Here is a 15,917-nt window from a genome sequence, read left to right as displayed (position 1 = left end):
ATTGATCAATTTTCTTAAATATATTCCTGGAGACAATTGCATTGTGACCAAACTTGTATTGAAGCCTTGTCTATTTTGTGTACATAAAGGACCTTACATTTATGCTGTGGGCTTTGCTCGTAAATGTTGTCAACGAACATTTTTTTCTGGGTGACACTGTGTGTCAACATTTATTAGATGCCATGCAATGTCCAGCATCTAAACAAGAAGTAAGTCGTTCTTTACAAATGGTGATCAGTTTTACTCAAATTCACTACCCTGGAATTTTTTTGGGATGAGAGTTCATTTGGAATGTTTCTCCACCATCAGTGACAGCATAGGAGTCTGGAAACAGTTGTCGATGCGGTTTGTTGCTATTTTTCTTTTAATGAGATGCTTGAAATTGTCCTTTGTAACCCTGCTAAGTAATATGTTGTTAATAATTTGATTCCTTATCTGACAAATCCTCATTGGTCTTTGATTTCCTTCACCAGTTCACACAAAACTAATAGAATTGAAATTTACGCTTAAGATGTTTCACATGGTGTAAGGGTTCTCTTTGCCTGTCATGTTGACATTAATTTTGTATTAAAAATGAAATTGTTTTGTATGCAAAGTTATATTTTTGGAACTGTTTGTTTCTAAGGATTGTTTCAAACCCATACAGTAAAATGTATTTGCATTCTTTTACAAATCTTTGTGTGTGAAATGTTGTTTCAGCAGTTACTGACAAAATCATATTTCACCTCCATGCCACATTGATTCAGTGGACCCACGACATATTCCTTTTTCATCATTTATTGCTTTTTTTAAGACTCCCAACTCTAGATATGTTTAAAAAATTTAATTATGCATTGCTACATTTAATATGATAATATAAGTGATTATATAGCATACATCGAGCTTTTTATTTGCATTGTAAGTGAATTTGAACATTAAAAAGAAACGTGAATGGGTGGACAACTTAGAAATGTACACTTTAATTTGCTGTAGTAACTTTTTTTTCTAATATCCGTTACATATTTCTGAACATGGTTACATAGAAAAAACACTATTGTACTGCATATCTGTATACTTTCAGCAGTTTAAAAATTACCTGTTAATTATTTACTTGTAGTATTTATTGCTCATTGTAGTATTATTTCAATTATTAATGAGCTTTAGTCACCATTAGAAAAAAATGTCAAGCAGTATACTGTGCTTATGTAATTCTGCTGTATAAATTGTTGATGTGAAATAATTATTTTATATGTTCACAGAAGTTTCATGACATTTACTTTTAATAATAGCAAAGAAATGTGTGCCCTTAAAGTATTTTCGTTGCAATATTTCTTATTTCTTGACTGCTCTCTGCTTTATTTTTGGTGTTGTTCCATGTCCTAAGCATTGTAGCCCTTTGTGCATTAGATTCAAAGCCGCTTTTACATGCAACATAGGCATCTTATCCGAGCCATTGTAAAGTGTGCAATGGATGCAATATTTATGCATTTTGTGATACAATGTTTATATGGACAAACAATCTGATGAGATTTTAATAAGCAAATTTGATTGAGGGTGATATATTTTGCTGATGTTCTGCTGTCACTTGGGATGCACAATATCCATTGCCAATTTTGGGCATTGCTTTTGAAGTGACTGACAGATCATTATTAGGTAAAATTAATGCATTTTTGTGGAACAAAGTCTTTAGGAATGTACGTTTGGCTCTTTGCTGAGCCTTCAGATATACACAGTGTTCATTCATTTGGAAGGGAAAATGTTAACAAGATTTTTTTAGGGTCTTAGCTTGTAGTGTTCACCTCAGAAAATCATTTCATTTTGGCATTAGGGCTTTTGATTGCATTCTACAGAAATAATTATGAGTATGTCTGAATATGTGGGAATTAAATGGGTTATCACTAGTTGTAGTCATGACTTTTTTAAGTTGAGGGTGTGTAGGTATGTGTGCATGAGATGTAATTTAATTGCTGAAGTAGATGCAGTGCTTTAATTAATTGGTTTCTATTGATTCAGCCCGAAAGTGCATTAGTGAATTCTCTGTTATCTGACAAGGATTTGATCCATTAATATGGTTTGTATTAAGAGATTTGCTTGTGGATTTAGCCCAGAAATGTTAGCTGTTATTCTTAATTCAAGCTATGGCCTGTCAGATTTTTCTGCATTTTTATTTATAATATCTTGTCAAACATTTCATATTTTTGAATTTATTAATCTATTTACAGTTCCTTTTATCCCAAAAATTGTATTTGGATGGAGTTTTATGCTAAATCTTCAGCTCCTAAAGTATAAAAATAAAAATATGTTCTGTTTTCCATTTCAATGTTTATCATTTGTTGGGGATGTGCATTTGCATTGTTCATCGAAATTAATAGGATTTCAAATACTACTGATAAAATGTATGTGATTGTTCTCTTTATTTGTTCAATCGTGAATTTAGCATGGAATGCTAATCCTCGTTACTGTAATTATTGTTCTCCAAATCCCAGTACTTCATTCACCACATCATGACTGGTAGGACAATTTTGGACAATTCCTATAGAGGGCCAAACTGAAAAGAGGTTTAGATACATTTATGGCAAATTTGGCAAACCCCAAATGAAGTTTTGCATGTTTGTGATGTGTAGCTTGTGGTTGGCCTAGTGCTAAAATGACCATCTCTCCAAAACCCAATAATGATGGTAGTCAAGATGTGCTGGTTGAAGTCTATACTGTACCTTGGGGAATGTTGCATAAAATTTTAATGGAGGGGATCAGTTTGATGTTTCATAATATACCTCTGAAAGGGCATGAAACTGTAAAGTGGGTTTATAAGCCTTAAAGACTAAACTCTTGGGCCTGTATGAAACATGTGAATAGGTCATGTGTGATGAAATGCAGGGAGAAGTGTATGTGTATTCATATTATCTACTCACTGTTTGATGTACTTCTTTTCCTTGGCTACTGCTGTACCCAATTGTAGAGTAATATGTGGCCTCAGGGTCTACTTTGAGGAGTTGTTGAAAGAGAAGACCAGAATAGCCCTCGGCAGTGATATTGTACCGAGGTGTAGTGTAGCCAGTCTCGGAAGGGATAAAGAATAATTTAAGAAACATTGTTTAATTTAAGAAACATGGATTATCTGAGAGTTTTGTATAATAACATCATTTATTGTGTATGTACATAGTTTATTATGATATGCATATTAAATTTTGTCCCAGTTTGTAATATAATCATTGATTACATTTAATTATGAATCAATATTAGTTCTCAGTGGGTCGTGGTAGTCCAGGGGGTAGAGTGTTGGACTACTGACCGGGGAGGGTCCCAGGTTCAATTCCCGGGCAAGCCACTCTGGGCACCTGCAGCTCCACCTAAGCTTAAGTGATTACTGTATAGTATCCGCCGTCACTTTGTGGAAACGATTCATAATGAATAAGAAATACTTAGTTTTTCCACACAAACTTTATTTTTACGACCGGGTTTCGACGAGGATCGTCATCATCAGGTATTTTAATATTTCATTTGAGTGAAAAATTAAAACCACCGACTTAAATATTAATAAAGGTGAATAGCCAATGAAATAACATTCTCAGTTTTTAGGGGCAAAAGCCGATGGTAGATAACAAAAATGATGACAAAAACTTCAAGATTTATTGAGTGTTTATTCAGTTATGCTTCCAATTAGGCAAACACATGCATACAAGTAATACTTTCACAACAACCCACAAAACTTTCAATACATTCATTACATAAATAGACCTAATGTGCTTTTACTCATTAATATTTTACACCATTTCTGCAGTAAACACTTACAAAAGTACATTAATAGCTACCAAGACTGATTGCTTTACATGCCATCAAGCTTACATTTGACATCTCTTCTTTTATGCAAAGACCATTTGAACACATATGCAGCATTAGTAGCATATATGATTTCAAATGAAGTTCAAGTCACATCATTCCTTCAACTCGGGTGAATATGCTGGACTACAGAATACCCTTAGTGCTCCTTTAAATACGTTTGCCATTATTAACTATTCAAATACTATTTAATAAATGCAATTTTTAGTTGTACACAGAGCAGCAAAAATTTCTATAAACCCCTTTGAGATTTGCATGGCTTTTATAAAGACTTCAAAATTGTCACTATCAAAAATCTATTATGAATGTTAGGCTATATATTATAGGTCATGCTGTATTCAATATGTAGCAATAAAATGCATATTTCAAACATTCTAAAAATAATGTTTGCACTCTTTGAAGAAATATGTACTTGTGATTAGAAATCGGTATAAACATTCATTCAGTCTTTGAGGAGGTATTTGAAGCTCAAAATGTTTTTCTATATTTGTATAATTTTCTAAAGTAAGGTAAGCTTATAGTATATTTGCATGTGTTAATTCCTGTGGGCTAGGCATTAATAAGGCTGCAGCCCAGCTAATCAAAGGCCACATAATTTGCCAAATAACTCTCCATTACAAGTTTTTTATTTTCACCCGATTGAAAGTTAAGGCAGTCATTATTTTGAGCAGCTTCCAAGGAGTGGGTGATTTCTGAACTAAGCAAGGCAATTAGGAAAGAGTAAATGGCATTATTAATGCATGTACAGTCTCCAATGTCAATTGTCAGCATAATTTACTGAACTTTCCAAGGTAGACTTGCTTGTGTCTGAAGTAGCATTCCTTGAATTCAAGGGATACCATTTAACAAAATGTTTCTTAAAAATTCTTCATGAATGCATTGGAGGGATATTAAAATTGAAACCATGTTCAAATGCGTGCCGCTTATTGCCTGTAACACATTCTTACCTTAATATACAAACCTTGGATTATATAGTATTCCACATTATGGAATTAAACAGTATTCTATAAAAATCATACAAGAACATTTTCAAAAAATGAACAAAAACACTTCACTTTTCTTTATGAAAGTGATGATGGCTTTCAATCCATAAATATAAAAAAAATCACAATTCCTCTGTTCTTCACGGTTAAGCACATAATTCACCATTGAAACTTGACTTGCTTAACCCAAATTGAATGCATGGCATTTATTGCTTGAGACCACATCATCAAGCTATTGAGAGTTCATAGGAGGACTTGGTTGTGAACTGAGAATTTAACAGAAATTATCAGAAAAAGTCTGGATTCTTCCTTTCTCTCTCTCACACATTTTGAAACTTGTCACATAATTCTTCTCGCTTTCACCTAGCATGCCTGAAAGGAAAAAAAAGTAAAGTTGAAGGAACTACACAAAAAACTAAGGGAAATTTTTGAAGGGAGAAAATAAAGGATCTAAAATAAAACATGTTATCACCCTCAAAGTGTGATATCTATATTTATTTACAAGACTAAAGAATAAATATTGAGCCAGATTTATTTCCGGGATGCATTCAGGTGAAGTCATCATCAAGAGTTTTGTAGTCTTATGTCTAAAAATGCTATTATGGAGGACAAAATACTCCAATAATGACTTTCAGTCAACCAGGGAGGTGACCATTGAAACTGGAAGGAAAAAGTATGCTAAGTGCTTGAAATGGAAAAAAGCTGGGGTAAACCAAATATACTTCTAACACAGTTGAACTAACACAAAATTCAGCCATGGTCCCTTCCAGATCCTACATTTTTCAATATATGTTCAGCCTTATTAAACCAAATTGTTTATGGAAACCATTTCAGTAATGACTACATTTGGGCATCATGTGAAGTCAATGACAAATACTATTACTTAATTGCTTAACAGTACTGGAAACTTATGTCATAGAGTCACTGAAGTTGTAACATTTCGATGAATAAGTCACAGAGCAAAGAACACGTGAATTTTCATTTCAAATCTATCTTCAAGCAACAATCTGTGACAGCAAAACAAGATGTCAATACCAAGGCACTCGATTTCTGCCTATTTATTGCCTGGCACATCTAATCCAAAACAAATTTAAAAAAGGCTTAAGTGGGTCAAAAAATAAAAGTGATCATATCTCATGAGGGTAGCAGTAATACGAAAAAATTGGTTAGAAGAGATAGTCGGGACATATCTGAGGATTATTAATCTGCTCCATTAGCTATGCAAGTAAAAGACCAACATGATATAAAGGCTTAATTTTGGTCACTAATTACTAGGGATTTAGCTTGCATCTGAATGATGCAAAGCATTTAAATAGTACCCTGCTTTACCTGCACATGCTGTACACCATGGTTTGCAGCAGCAACAGCTATAGGAACCGCTGTGGCAGAAGGGGAAATTGCCCTCATTCCGCCTATTGGAGTACAGTATGCTGTTTCATAACCTCCTTTGGATTGCATTTGTGTCTGGATAGCCCTTAGGTGGGATGCTCCCAGCTGCACATCACCAGATCCTACAAATTAATGAAGATTAAGGATATGCCAGTGATTGGTAAATGAAATTTTCAGTAATAAGCTGAGGAGAATGATGTGGGTAATTTGATGCTGTTGGAATTGAACTTGAACAGAGTCACTACCTCACTTTTACAGAAAAACTAAATATGTGAGGAGATATTATCTATACAGAAGTTTGGATAATTAAGAACAACAAAATATCTTTCCACATGGGCATTCAGAGAGATTGGCTCAGTAATTAATTCTTCCTTTGCATTTCTTTCAGTCCACTTCACCTTTCCCATCCTCCACACTCACATCTTAAAAACATCCAATCTATCTATATATCATCTTGTTTCAACGGACAAGTTTCTGAGCCATACTCCATATCAAAGTTTTAATGAGTGATTTACTAAAATCCTTACTCAATGTGAGCAACATCAACTCTCTCCTCCTTGTAAAAGCTTCCTTGCCTAATGCAATTCTTCTTATGTCCCATCTACTTTGACCATTTTGGTCCAAAACACTTCCATGACAGGCAAACTGTATCACCTACCCTAGTTTTTGCCATCCGATTTTTATATTTAACTTGTATTTCCTCTCTCTCAAAAACCTCTTAAGCTTTGTTTTGCTTACAATGATCCTCATCCTTTACCAATAACAGATTTTCTAATGCTGGCAGCCATACTTTCAACTCAGACAAATCAAAGCCAAAAAAACAAATATATAATAAATCAAGTGTGAATTAAAATGTCCGAAAAACGATTGAAATTGAAATTTGTTACGGAAAGTATCACCAAAAGCAGTAGGGTAGGATATATCTGTTATGTGTCAATTTGGCTAACACATTTTGGGTACCCAGGTCTCTTCAGGTTAAAATGACTTTAAGATATCTAAACATACCTATGTGTCCAGTGTGCTGGAAATTTGTTGGTGATCCAATCATTGACCGATCCAATCTTGATACACCATTGCCGACTATCCTCCCATGCCTTCCTCTTGCGCCACCTGTACTTCCATTACTCCTCCAGTGATGCTGATTTGAAATAAAGAGAGAAATATCATAAAAGTGATCATAATAATCCAAAACTTTAACACAACAAATAATTATCCAATTAAGAAATAATGTCACATTAGCTGTTAAGCAGTTTGCATTACAGAGTAGTTTAAACAGCAGCCTTCAGGTGAAATATTTTTGGAAATTATGAGAATTTGTTTGAACAACTTTTGAAACGAGTAATGTGGGTAAGCATTTGAATTCAGATTTTTAGTGGACTGAAAAGCAAATTGTTTGGAAGAAAAGTTTGTACATCTGCCATAGTAAAAATAACTTACAAGTCCATTGCTAGCGAACTTATTTGAGTTAATTTTACAGGAGTGCAACTTTAAGCTTGACTTCAGTAAAATTAGACATTTGCTATCTTATATCACACTAAGGAGATTTAAAAAGTAATCATGTTCAGTTATAGCAGATGCCATGCCTCTATTATCCGATACATAATTGCAAAGTAACCAAGTTATGCAGTCATGACTTCTAATTCATAAAACAGCCAAGCATTCACAGTTGAAAAGATTGTTTGATTAGGATGATAATCAGTGTCATTTCTAGTGAATACACAATTGCCATGAAAATTCATGGGAGAAAGTAGTTTTCCATTTGAGTCAACTAGTTAAAAGGCCAGCTGAATTGAAGTAATCTTTTTTCTATAGGAGGAAAAAAGCTCATTTTTCTAGTATTTGGGAATACTAAATTCAACTCGTGCCTATCCAAACTCGTTTTATGCATACTTTCTTGGACAATTTAAATTTTTAACATTTGAAAATTAAATGATGTTATGATAAATAATATTGCAGATTATCAATGATATGAACAACAATGTGAAACTTATCCATTTAAAAATTGTCAAAGAGAGAATGAATTGTGCATGACAAAATTTGCTCCATTAACTGGCTCACATCAATGACATGTTAAAATGAAGAACATAGTAGCATGATGACAAATACCTGTTGAGAAGCTGATTGGTCAACGCAGCAGGAAAACCACTGCAACCACATCTCTCCGACTGCACCCAGACCTGCAGTGGCTCCACTCCTGCCACCTCCGTACGTGGCCATCCAGGAGGGGCTCCAATCACCTTCCTCCCGTCGACACCACCAGCCAATCTCACCAATATCACCAGCTGCTTTTTGAGTGATTCTGATAAAAAGAGAGAGAAAAAGATTAGACCCAGAGTTCCTCCCCAATCACACAACGTGTACATTTTATTCCATAGTAAAACAAAATCACCGCCCAAAATAACCAAATTCATTTAAATTACATTTTAAATAGGTATCCTTAAGGAAAAACATTGCAATTTTTATTTCTATCCCACCCTTTTGAAATGTACTAAAATCGCAACATGTGATGACCAGTGATTTCACAAATTTCATTCATTCATTGATGTTAAGTTTAATAAAATCCTATTTTAAGGTACCCATACATCTACTACCAGCAAAGGAAAAACTGTCTGAAAAATCCTTACTGAATAACTGGTAGCCTGAAAAATGATAAATAAATTTAACACAACAATCAACATTAAAAACTGAACATTTTCATCTATTTTGTAAAATATCAGATATCATGTAGTTCCAATGAGGTTAAGAACATTACCTAGTTCATTCATGTGATAATTCACTTGACTCCATCAGTTTATAAGACTTCTAAAGTTGGAAATCCTAATTCACTTGACTCCACCAGTTCATAAGACTGATTTTGAGCTAATTCATTCTCCTGAAGGTGGAAATCCTAATATGGGAGTAAATACTAAATTGTGTCTTATGTACAAGCATAACATATATAATGACAGTTTGTATTAATTATGGAAGAGCTAAGCTGGTGATTATACATTAATGGATTTAGCAGTTTACTGAGTAAAATTGTAGATCTAAGGGTGGCTCACAAGGTTGAAACATTCATACATAACGAGAAGTTAAAGCAAATGCAACCTTCTCTAGCTATGGGGTACTGGGGAATAAAGTCATGAGATCTAATTAATTCAGTGGGAGAAGCAAGGGAAATTTTTTCCCACCTCAAAAACCTCTATGAAATTCCACCTACATGCAAAACAAATGCTAATTAAGGAGACAAAAATCGGCTGAAGAATGAACAAGTTAATTCCTTCATCCATTTGGGGGCTTGAAACAGTTTGTTGCATTGAGAATGCCATGGAGGCAGGGAAATAATGTTCTGTTTTTCATAAACACACACTATTGAAATACTACTTTGGCATACTTGAAAACTAGAACTTGCTATCTCTGCTTTCAATACATATATAATTAGCGCGCCCCCTGAGTGGTTACTTGACATTTCCTCGGAAGCTTTATTCTATAGGCTTTAAGAAGGCGAGGATTAAAAAGTAACCAGAAACTTTAACATTGACTCTCCCGAACGCTCAATATTTTAAAATCGTTTTCTTCATGAATAGCATATGGTAGTAAATACCTTAAGTACAAAAACGAAAATGATACCATCATGCTGAACCCCTTATTATTATTTCTTTTAGTGACTATTACGATGTTATATATGAGAATAAATTTATTCGTGCTTTTTTTCAGGTGGAAATTAATCTGAATCAAAATCATAAAAATATATTAATTCCCTGAAATTCTGCAAAATATTGTTTTAATTTCTCAAATGACTACAGTGGTTGCTTTGAACGTAACCAATTAAAAAGGTTTTGTATTTTGGCGGTTGTTCTGACGCTTACAGGGCGGTAAAAAGTTAACATCATAACATGCAGGCACAAAGTATTACAATTTTATTTATTCATAGCACCTATAAACAGTCAACAGTGGTTTCAATAGTATCAAAAACTATAATTGTTTCTGCGGAATGAAACGGGAGGAACGAATAATTTGGTATTTGCCCCAGGTAAGATCTTCATTTGGAGAGGTGAAGAGGTTCAATATGTATTCAATATAATAATTACGACGAATATAGTAGTGCAGAGATAATGGTATATTTATTTACTGAAATCTCACATGAAACATAATAGGTACTCATTCGTCGGATATTTTTACCTCTATCTAGTACTATCTCAATTACAAGTATTTACAGAAGCTCCAACGACTAGTACGAGAGAATGGAAGAATGGATGGTAAAAATACAGCATATCAGGGAAAAGGTAGGATTATATCTTTTTTATACAAACCGTTGATGATTTAACATTACTCTGAAACCATTTGAAGATTGCCAAAATATATTTTCTAAGCTGAGAAGAGATTCCGTTACTCGCTTGGTCTATACCATACAACATCTGAATATGCCCAAGTGGATAATAACGGCTGGATTCCTATACAAGGCACTTTTAGAATGCTTCTTTCTCCCAGTTATGCTAGGATGTCTTGTGAAGGAACTTAATATTTAAACGAATTTATTACATTGCTCTCAAAGTGAAAATGTTCCAAATTATCGATGGTAATGTTTCGGAAAGATTTAAGATAAAAAGGTTATTTACATTACGCAGGGATATTTTACAAACACCATGTAAAATGGTGTTTGTAAAATATCCCTGCGTAATGTAAATAACCTTTTTATCATACGATGCATACTAACCAAATTGATGAACATTTTTTTGTTTTACAACGAAACCATGGTGAACCCGGCTACGTCGGATAAATAAATAAATTATTCCTTCGTCAACTATGACGATGCCTTCCCAATTGAAATTATCACGATTAATGCGATCGAGCTCTCGACGGAACTAATGAATCGCTCCGATTGAATGAATTATAGCCATCGGCATTGATTGATTAGCGTTGGCCATAAATTCAAGATAGTATTTGGTGAAGTTGGCCACAAAATTATCTTTACCGCACACTCGGGGTCGTTTTAGCGACGTAGTTTCTCTCGCTGCCGGCAGATGGCAAATGTCGGAAGACGGGCGAATTGGAAGTGTGTATAGCACGAGAATGTCTTCTCTGACTTTACAAGGCTAGTTAGCAATAATGTCATTTCAAGAAGCCAGTTATGCCCTCCTTCTGGTTACTCGCAGGGAATCAACAGTTGTATTTATTAAATATATATAATCAAAACCAAAGCGATTTTTGGACTTAAAATTAATTATTCCCGGATTAATTGTCAAAACGATTTTACCTGTCTAGTCCAGCCAAATTACTGTTTGGTAGCCTCCAGAGTTTTTAAGAAGTTTTTTAAAGGGAATTTAAGGGGCTCCTGTCCCCATCCTAGATACTAAATCTTAGTAAAGGCAATCAATATAAACCAAAAGGTAAGTATTCGTAAAAATCATTAGGCACACTTATTTTTGCACCGACTTCAAGAATGCATAAAATGCCATTTTTAAACTATTAAAGCCACGGAGATAATTCAAACATCGTTGTAAATGTCTTACTACGGTAAAAAAAGTACTGGGTAGGGACAAAATGTGAAGATTCAGGAGTGATATTGTGGAAGTGGAACTTAATACGTACTCAAACAATTCTGACACTCAATTGTAGATTTTAATTAGGCTGACGTGTTGAAATCGACACCTAGGTCGCAATTAATTAATATTTACAGAAAAAAGGCAATTTTCTGGCATATGTAAAAGGGATACAAAATACAATCTTAATACTGTTTAAATTCTCTTATCAAGAGATTAGGGTATTGAATGTTTACCTCCAGAGTCCCGCAATTTTTAATTTCACTGCAAGTAAATCGAATAATGCACATACATTAATTATTTTGTGACCTGTCAGAATAGAATCGGGTGGTATGGTAGTTTAGTGGGGAAGAGTTTTCCTAGGCTGAACGGACGGCAGGCGTTCAAACCTGGGCGATTCTTGACATCCTCGGTTCGACCCAAGTTTTTGAATTTTATGAATGCCGGAAATCCATTCAAGGGTACGCAAAAAGGGGTGTCAACGTGTTTCGGCTAAAACTGCATTTTAGTTATTGGGAAACAAATTCATCCAATCGCGAAGCAGTTAGCAGAGGTTTGATCAGCATTGGGGGACTGAGGGCAGCGACGCTTAGGACACGTGCGTCGATGATGCTCATAGAATATACCCCCTGCGAGGGTGAGTTGGTGTGGTCGCTTGTGTGAATGTCCATTCGCCTCTGCTAAGTAACGGCCAGGAGTAAACATGAATGCGGCATAAATAGTACCAGTACTCAGAGAACTTGTTAAGCAACAGGTTTATTTTATTGTGGGATTAAGCACCTTCCCTCTGAAATTTCCGTCTAGTAATTCACTCGGAGTTACACTTTCGTTTCACGAAATTGCAAAAAACACAGGTTCAACTTTCTCTACTACAGTTTTGTGGTATAAATGTAATTTTTTCCTAACACTGTAGAATGTTTCCCGCAAATCTCACTCAACATATTAATCGCGAAACCTTTTATTTTGATTTTCTTTCACTTCTGTGAGATCTTACGAGGTAAAAATCTGATAGATAAAAGGCATTTAATTCGGAAAAATGTTGGAAAGGTTCGGCGACTCTTCTTTGAACTAAGCTCCATTCTTGAATACGTGTTTTCTGAGGCGGATCCCAATCGTGCTGGCTGTACATTCGGCGTGTGGTCGGACAAAATAAGTGAAACAGCCGTTCCCTTCGCATTTCACCATAGCGTTTTCAAATTAATAGATGCTATTTTCTTCAATAAGACACTGAATAAACCATTCCGTATTCTTCCCCCCTTTGAATATCAAGTAATGCGATACTCAAATATTACAAATCATCACGCGCGCTCTTCCCAACACCCCCGAGCGTGCAAAATTTACATCTGTATCTTCTCTCCTTGCATGCCGTAAAGAGGACGTATGGCAAGGGGGATATGTTAGTTGTGTTATGTTATGTTAGATCACCAAGCATTAGTGCAATCAATAAGGATTGAAACTTGGTATTATTCTAATTCCAACGAGTTCAAATTGCAATACGTTTTGCTTCCAGCTGATGTCACGATATGTGCATGCATGTTCACATACAGCAGTAGCGCCGATTAACAGCGAAAAATATAACAAAAACATGAAAGAGGACAAGATACAATGCCAGCATAACAATAAACGACGAGAACCGAACATGGACATGTGAAATATTGAATTTGTTGACTAAGGAAGTGAATTTAGAAGGGAGGACAGGCGAAATAAAGGCGAGCGCTTAGTGAGAGTTATCCTAGGAATAGGCAGATGGAGTGGGTGCGGGTGGATCAAGTTGGTATCCTGAAGTTGAAAAGAGAGGGAGAGCAGTTCAGGGTAATCAATAGTCGAGTTTTTCTTGTATGATTTCGTGAGATTTCTTGTATTACTCCGTTCGGAATTGAATTCCACTTTTTTAAATACACATCTACTGTGAGCATAAAACTATTATATTATAATTGCTGGGAGTTTTCATGGAATGCTCTCCTTTTACATCTGAAACACTGTTTACTTTCCAGTAAGTGAGGTCTCATTCGAAAATGCCATTTACAGGATTATAGGGAAAACTTAATTCGTTTCATACAAACCACTATTTACTTCATTATCAATTAGGAAATATTAAATGTGACGGAGAACGTGTAGAATGTTTATCAATTGTGATAGTAACAAAATAACATTGTTGAATATATGATGACAACCCACGAACAGCATATTTTACTCTTAATTGATTAAAGGATAATGAAAGTACCATGTTGAAATATGTACATTTTATGCGAAGAGAACTTCATTTTCGTGAGATCTACCAATTTACTGATTAAATCACGGAGGATGCTCGAGTGAGTATTGTGATCTGCGGTATCGTCGGCAAATAAGTTCCGCATTGTTATTTTTGCGCGCATAGAACGAGGCTCGGAGAACAAATATATATATATATATATATATATATATATATATATATATATATATATATATATATATATATATATATATATATATATATATATATATATATATATATATATAGAAAATAGGAATAGATTGGAGGGAAAGGAGGCTAATCCGCAACCTGTACATGTCTCAGACTGCTCAGTACGAGTGGGGAACGGGGAGTCCGGTTGGGCAGTGTTAGGAAGAGGTGTAAGGCAGGGTTGCCCATTATCACCGTTGCTTTTCAACCTGTATGCAGAGGAAATGATTAAGGAGGCATGGGAAGAACTGGAGGTAGGAATGAAAGTGGGCGGGGAATTCGTAAAATCAGTTAGGTTTGCTGATGACCAAGCTTTAGTTTGTCAGTCAGCCAAGGGGCTGCAAGCATTGCTTAGTGAATTGGAAATTCAGTGCGACAGGTATGGGATGAGAATCAATATTAATAAAACAAAGGTTATGCGATTTTCTAGAAAGAAAAACGCTAAGCTTAACATTAAAATAGGAGGGCAAAAACTAGAGCAGGTAGAACAGTTTACGTATCTCGGTAGTGTTTTGGACCAACACGGTCAAAGTAGTAAGGACGTAAGGAGAAGAATGGCGCTAGGCAAAGAGGCTTTCACAAGGGGGATAGATAGATAGATAGATAGCGGTCTTTATTTGGGCGAAATTGAGACCAAATGGTCCCTTCTTCCATTTAACCCATCGTCATATACATATTATATTAGCCATTTAAACTTACAGTTACATTCAAATCTAAACATAAACACATAGAGATAGACATAAATTCATTAATCCAAATTTGCACATCGAAAAGAAAAAAGTATATACATATATATAGACACACACATACACACACATATATACCTATATGCATACACATACATACACATATACATACATATCCACACACACATACATATACACATAAAACATACATACATGCATTCATACACATGCATAAATACATACATAAGTACGCACATACACACCCATACATACATACATATACATATATAAATTAAGAATACTCCTTCAAATACTCAAATTAAATGACAGTGAAGATAGAGTACAATAACAATGAGGAAAGTCTAAGCAAAGAATGAGGTTTGTGGGAAAAGCTAGGGAGAGCGTGGCATTGCTCAACTAGTAAAAACCCACGCAGGAAAAACACCCACGAAGAGAAGGGGGGTGTGAAAAACCTGCGAAAACCCTATTAATTAGAGGAAAGATACATGTACATTGTAACAATCATTTTTACAGAGTATACATATTATTAAGTTACTGAAATTGAAATGGAGAAATTAAATACATTGACAACACATGCGGAGTAATGAGAAGCGTGATGTTTCTAAAAATAATTACGCAAACTCCTACCGCTTGAGATGACAAAACAAAAAGCAGGGTAAAAAACAAAGTAGACACAGTGATCTGTATAACAGCTGAGTGGAATGACGGAGGGATACTGGTTAAGTTAAGTACCTGAGGAAAATGAACTTGTGAAGTGCTCTTCTAAATGTTGTTGTTGATGAAGAGTTTTTTATGTCATCTGGGAGAGAGTTCCACAGACGGCATGCTGTAACATGAAAAGATTTGTGATAGATTTCCGTGCGATGGTGTGGGACAAGAAGTTTGTTATTACCCCTGGTATTTCTGTTGTGGATTGAGTTGATGAAGAGGAAGTTTTTGTATAGATAATTAGGGGTGTGCTTTGAAAGTATTCCGTAGAGAAGTGAAAGAATATGTAAATGCCTGCGGCCTTCTAGCTTTAACCAGGATATTCTATTAAATGAGTCGGAAATAT

General features: G+C 35.0%; 1 protein-coding gene across 1 annotated transcript in view; it reads right to left on the bottom strand.

The window, feature by feature from the left end:
- Positions 1-3,630: 3,630 nt before the first annotated feature.
- Positions 3,631-15,917, bottom strand: part of Spec2 (CDC42 small effector protein Spec2) — a 178,787-nt gene continuing 166,500 nt past the window's right edge. Inside the window, exons 3-6 of the mRNA XM_071595002.1 lie at positions 8,298-8,490; positions 7,197-7,329; positions 6,132-6,313; positions 3,631-5,174 (exon numbers count right to left, since the gene is read on the bottom strand). Coding sequence (XP_071451103.1) covers positions 5,166-5,174; positions 6,132-6,313; positions 7,197-7,329; positions 8,298-8,408 — 435 coding nt within the window. The 5' untranslated portion in view covers positions 8,409-8,490 and the 3' untranslated portion in view covers positions 3,631-5,165. The remainder of the gene's footprint in view (positions 5,175-6,131; positions 6,314-7,196; positions 7,330-8,297; positions 8,491-15,917) is intronic.

Source organism: Hetaerina americana, unplaced genomic scaffold (assembly GCF_022747635.1).
Source record: "Hetaerina americana unplaced genomic scaffold, ioHetAmer1.1.p SCAF_7, whole genome shotgun sequence".
NCBI lineage: Eukaryota > Metazoa > Arthropoda > Insecta > Odonata > Calopterygidae > Hetaerina > Hetaerina americana.
This window is presented reverse-complemented; position numbering and strand designations above follow the sequence as displayed.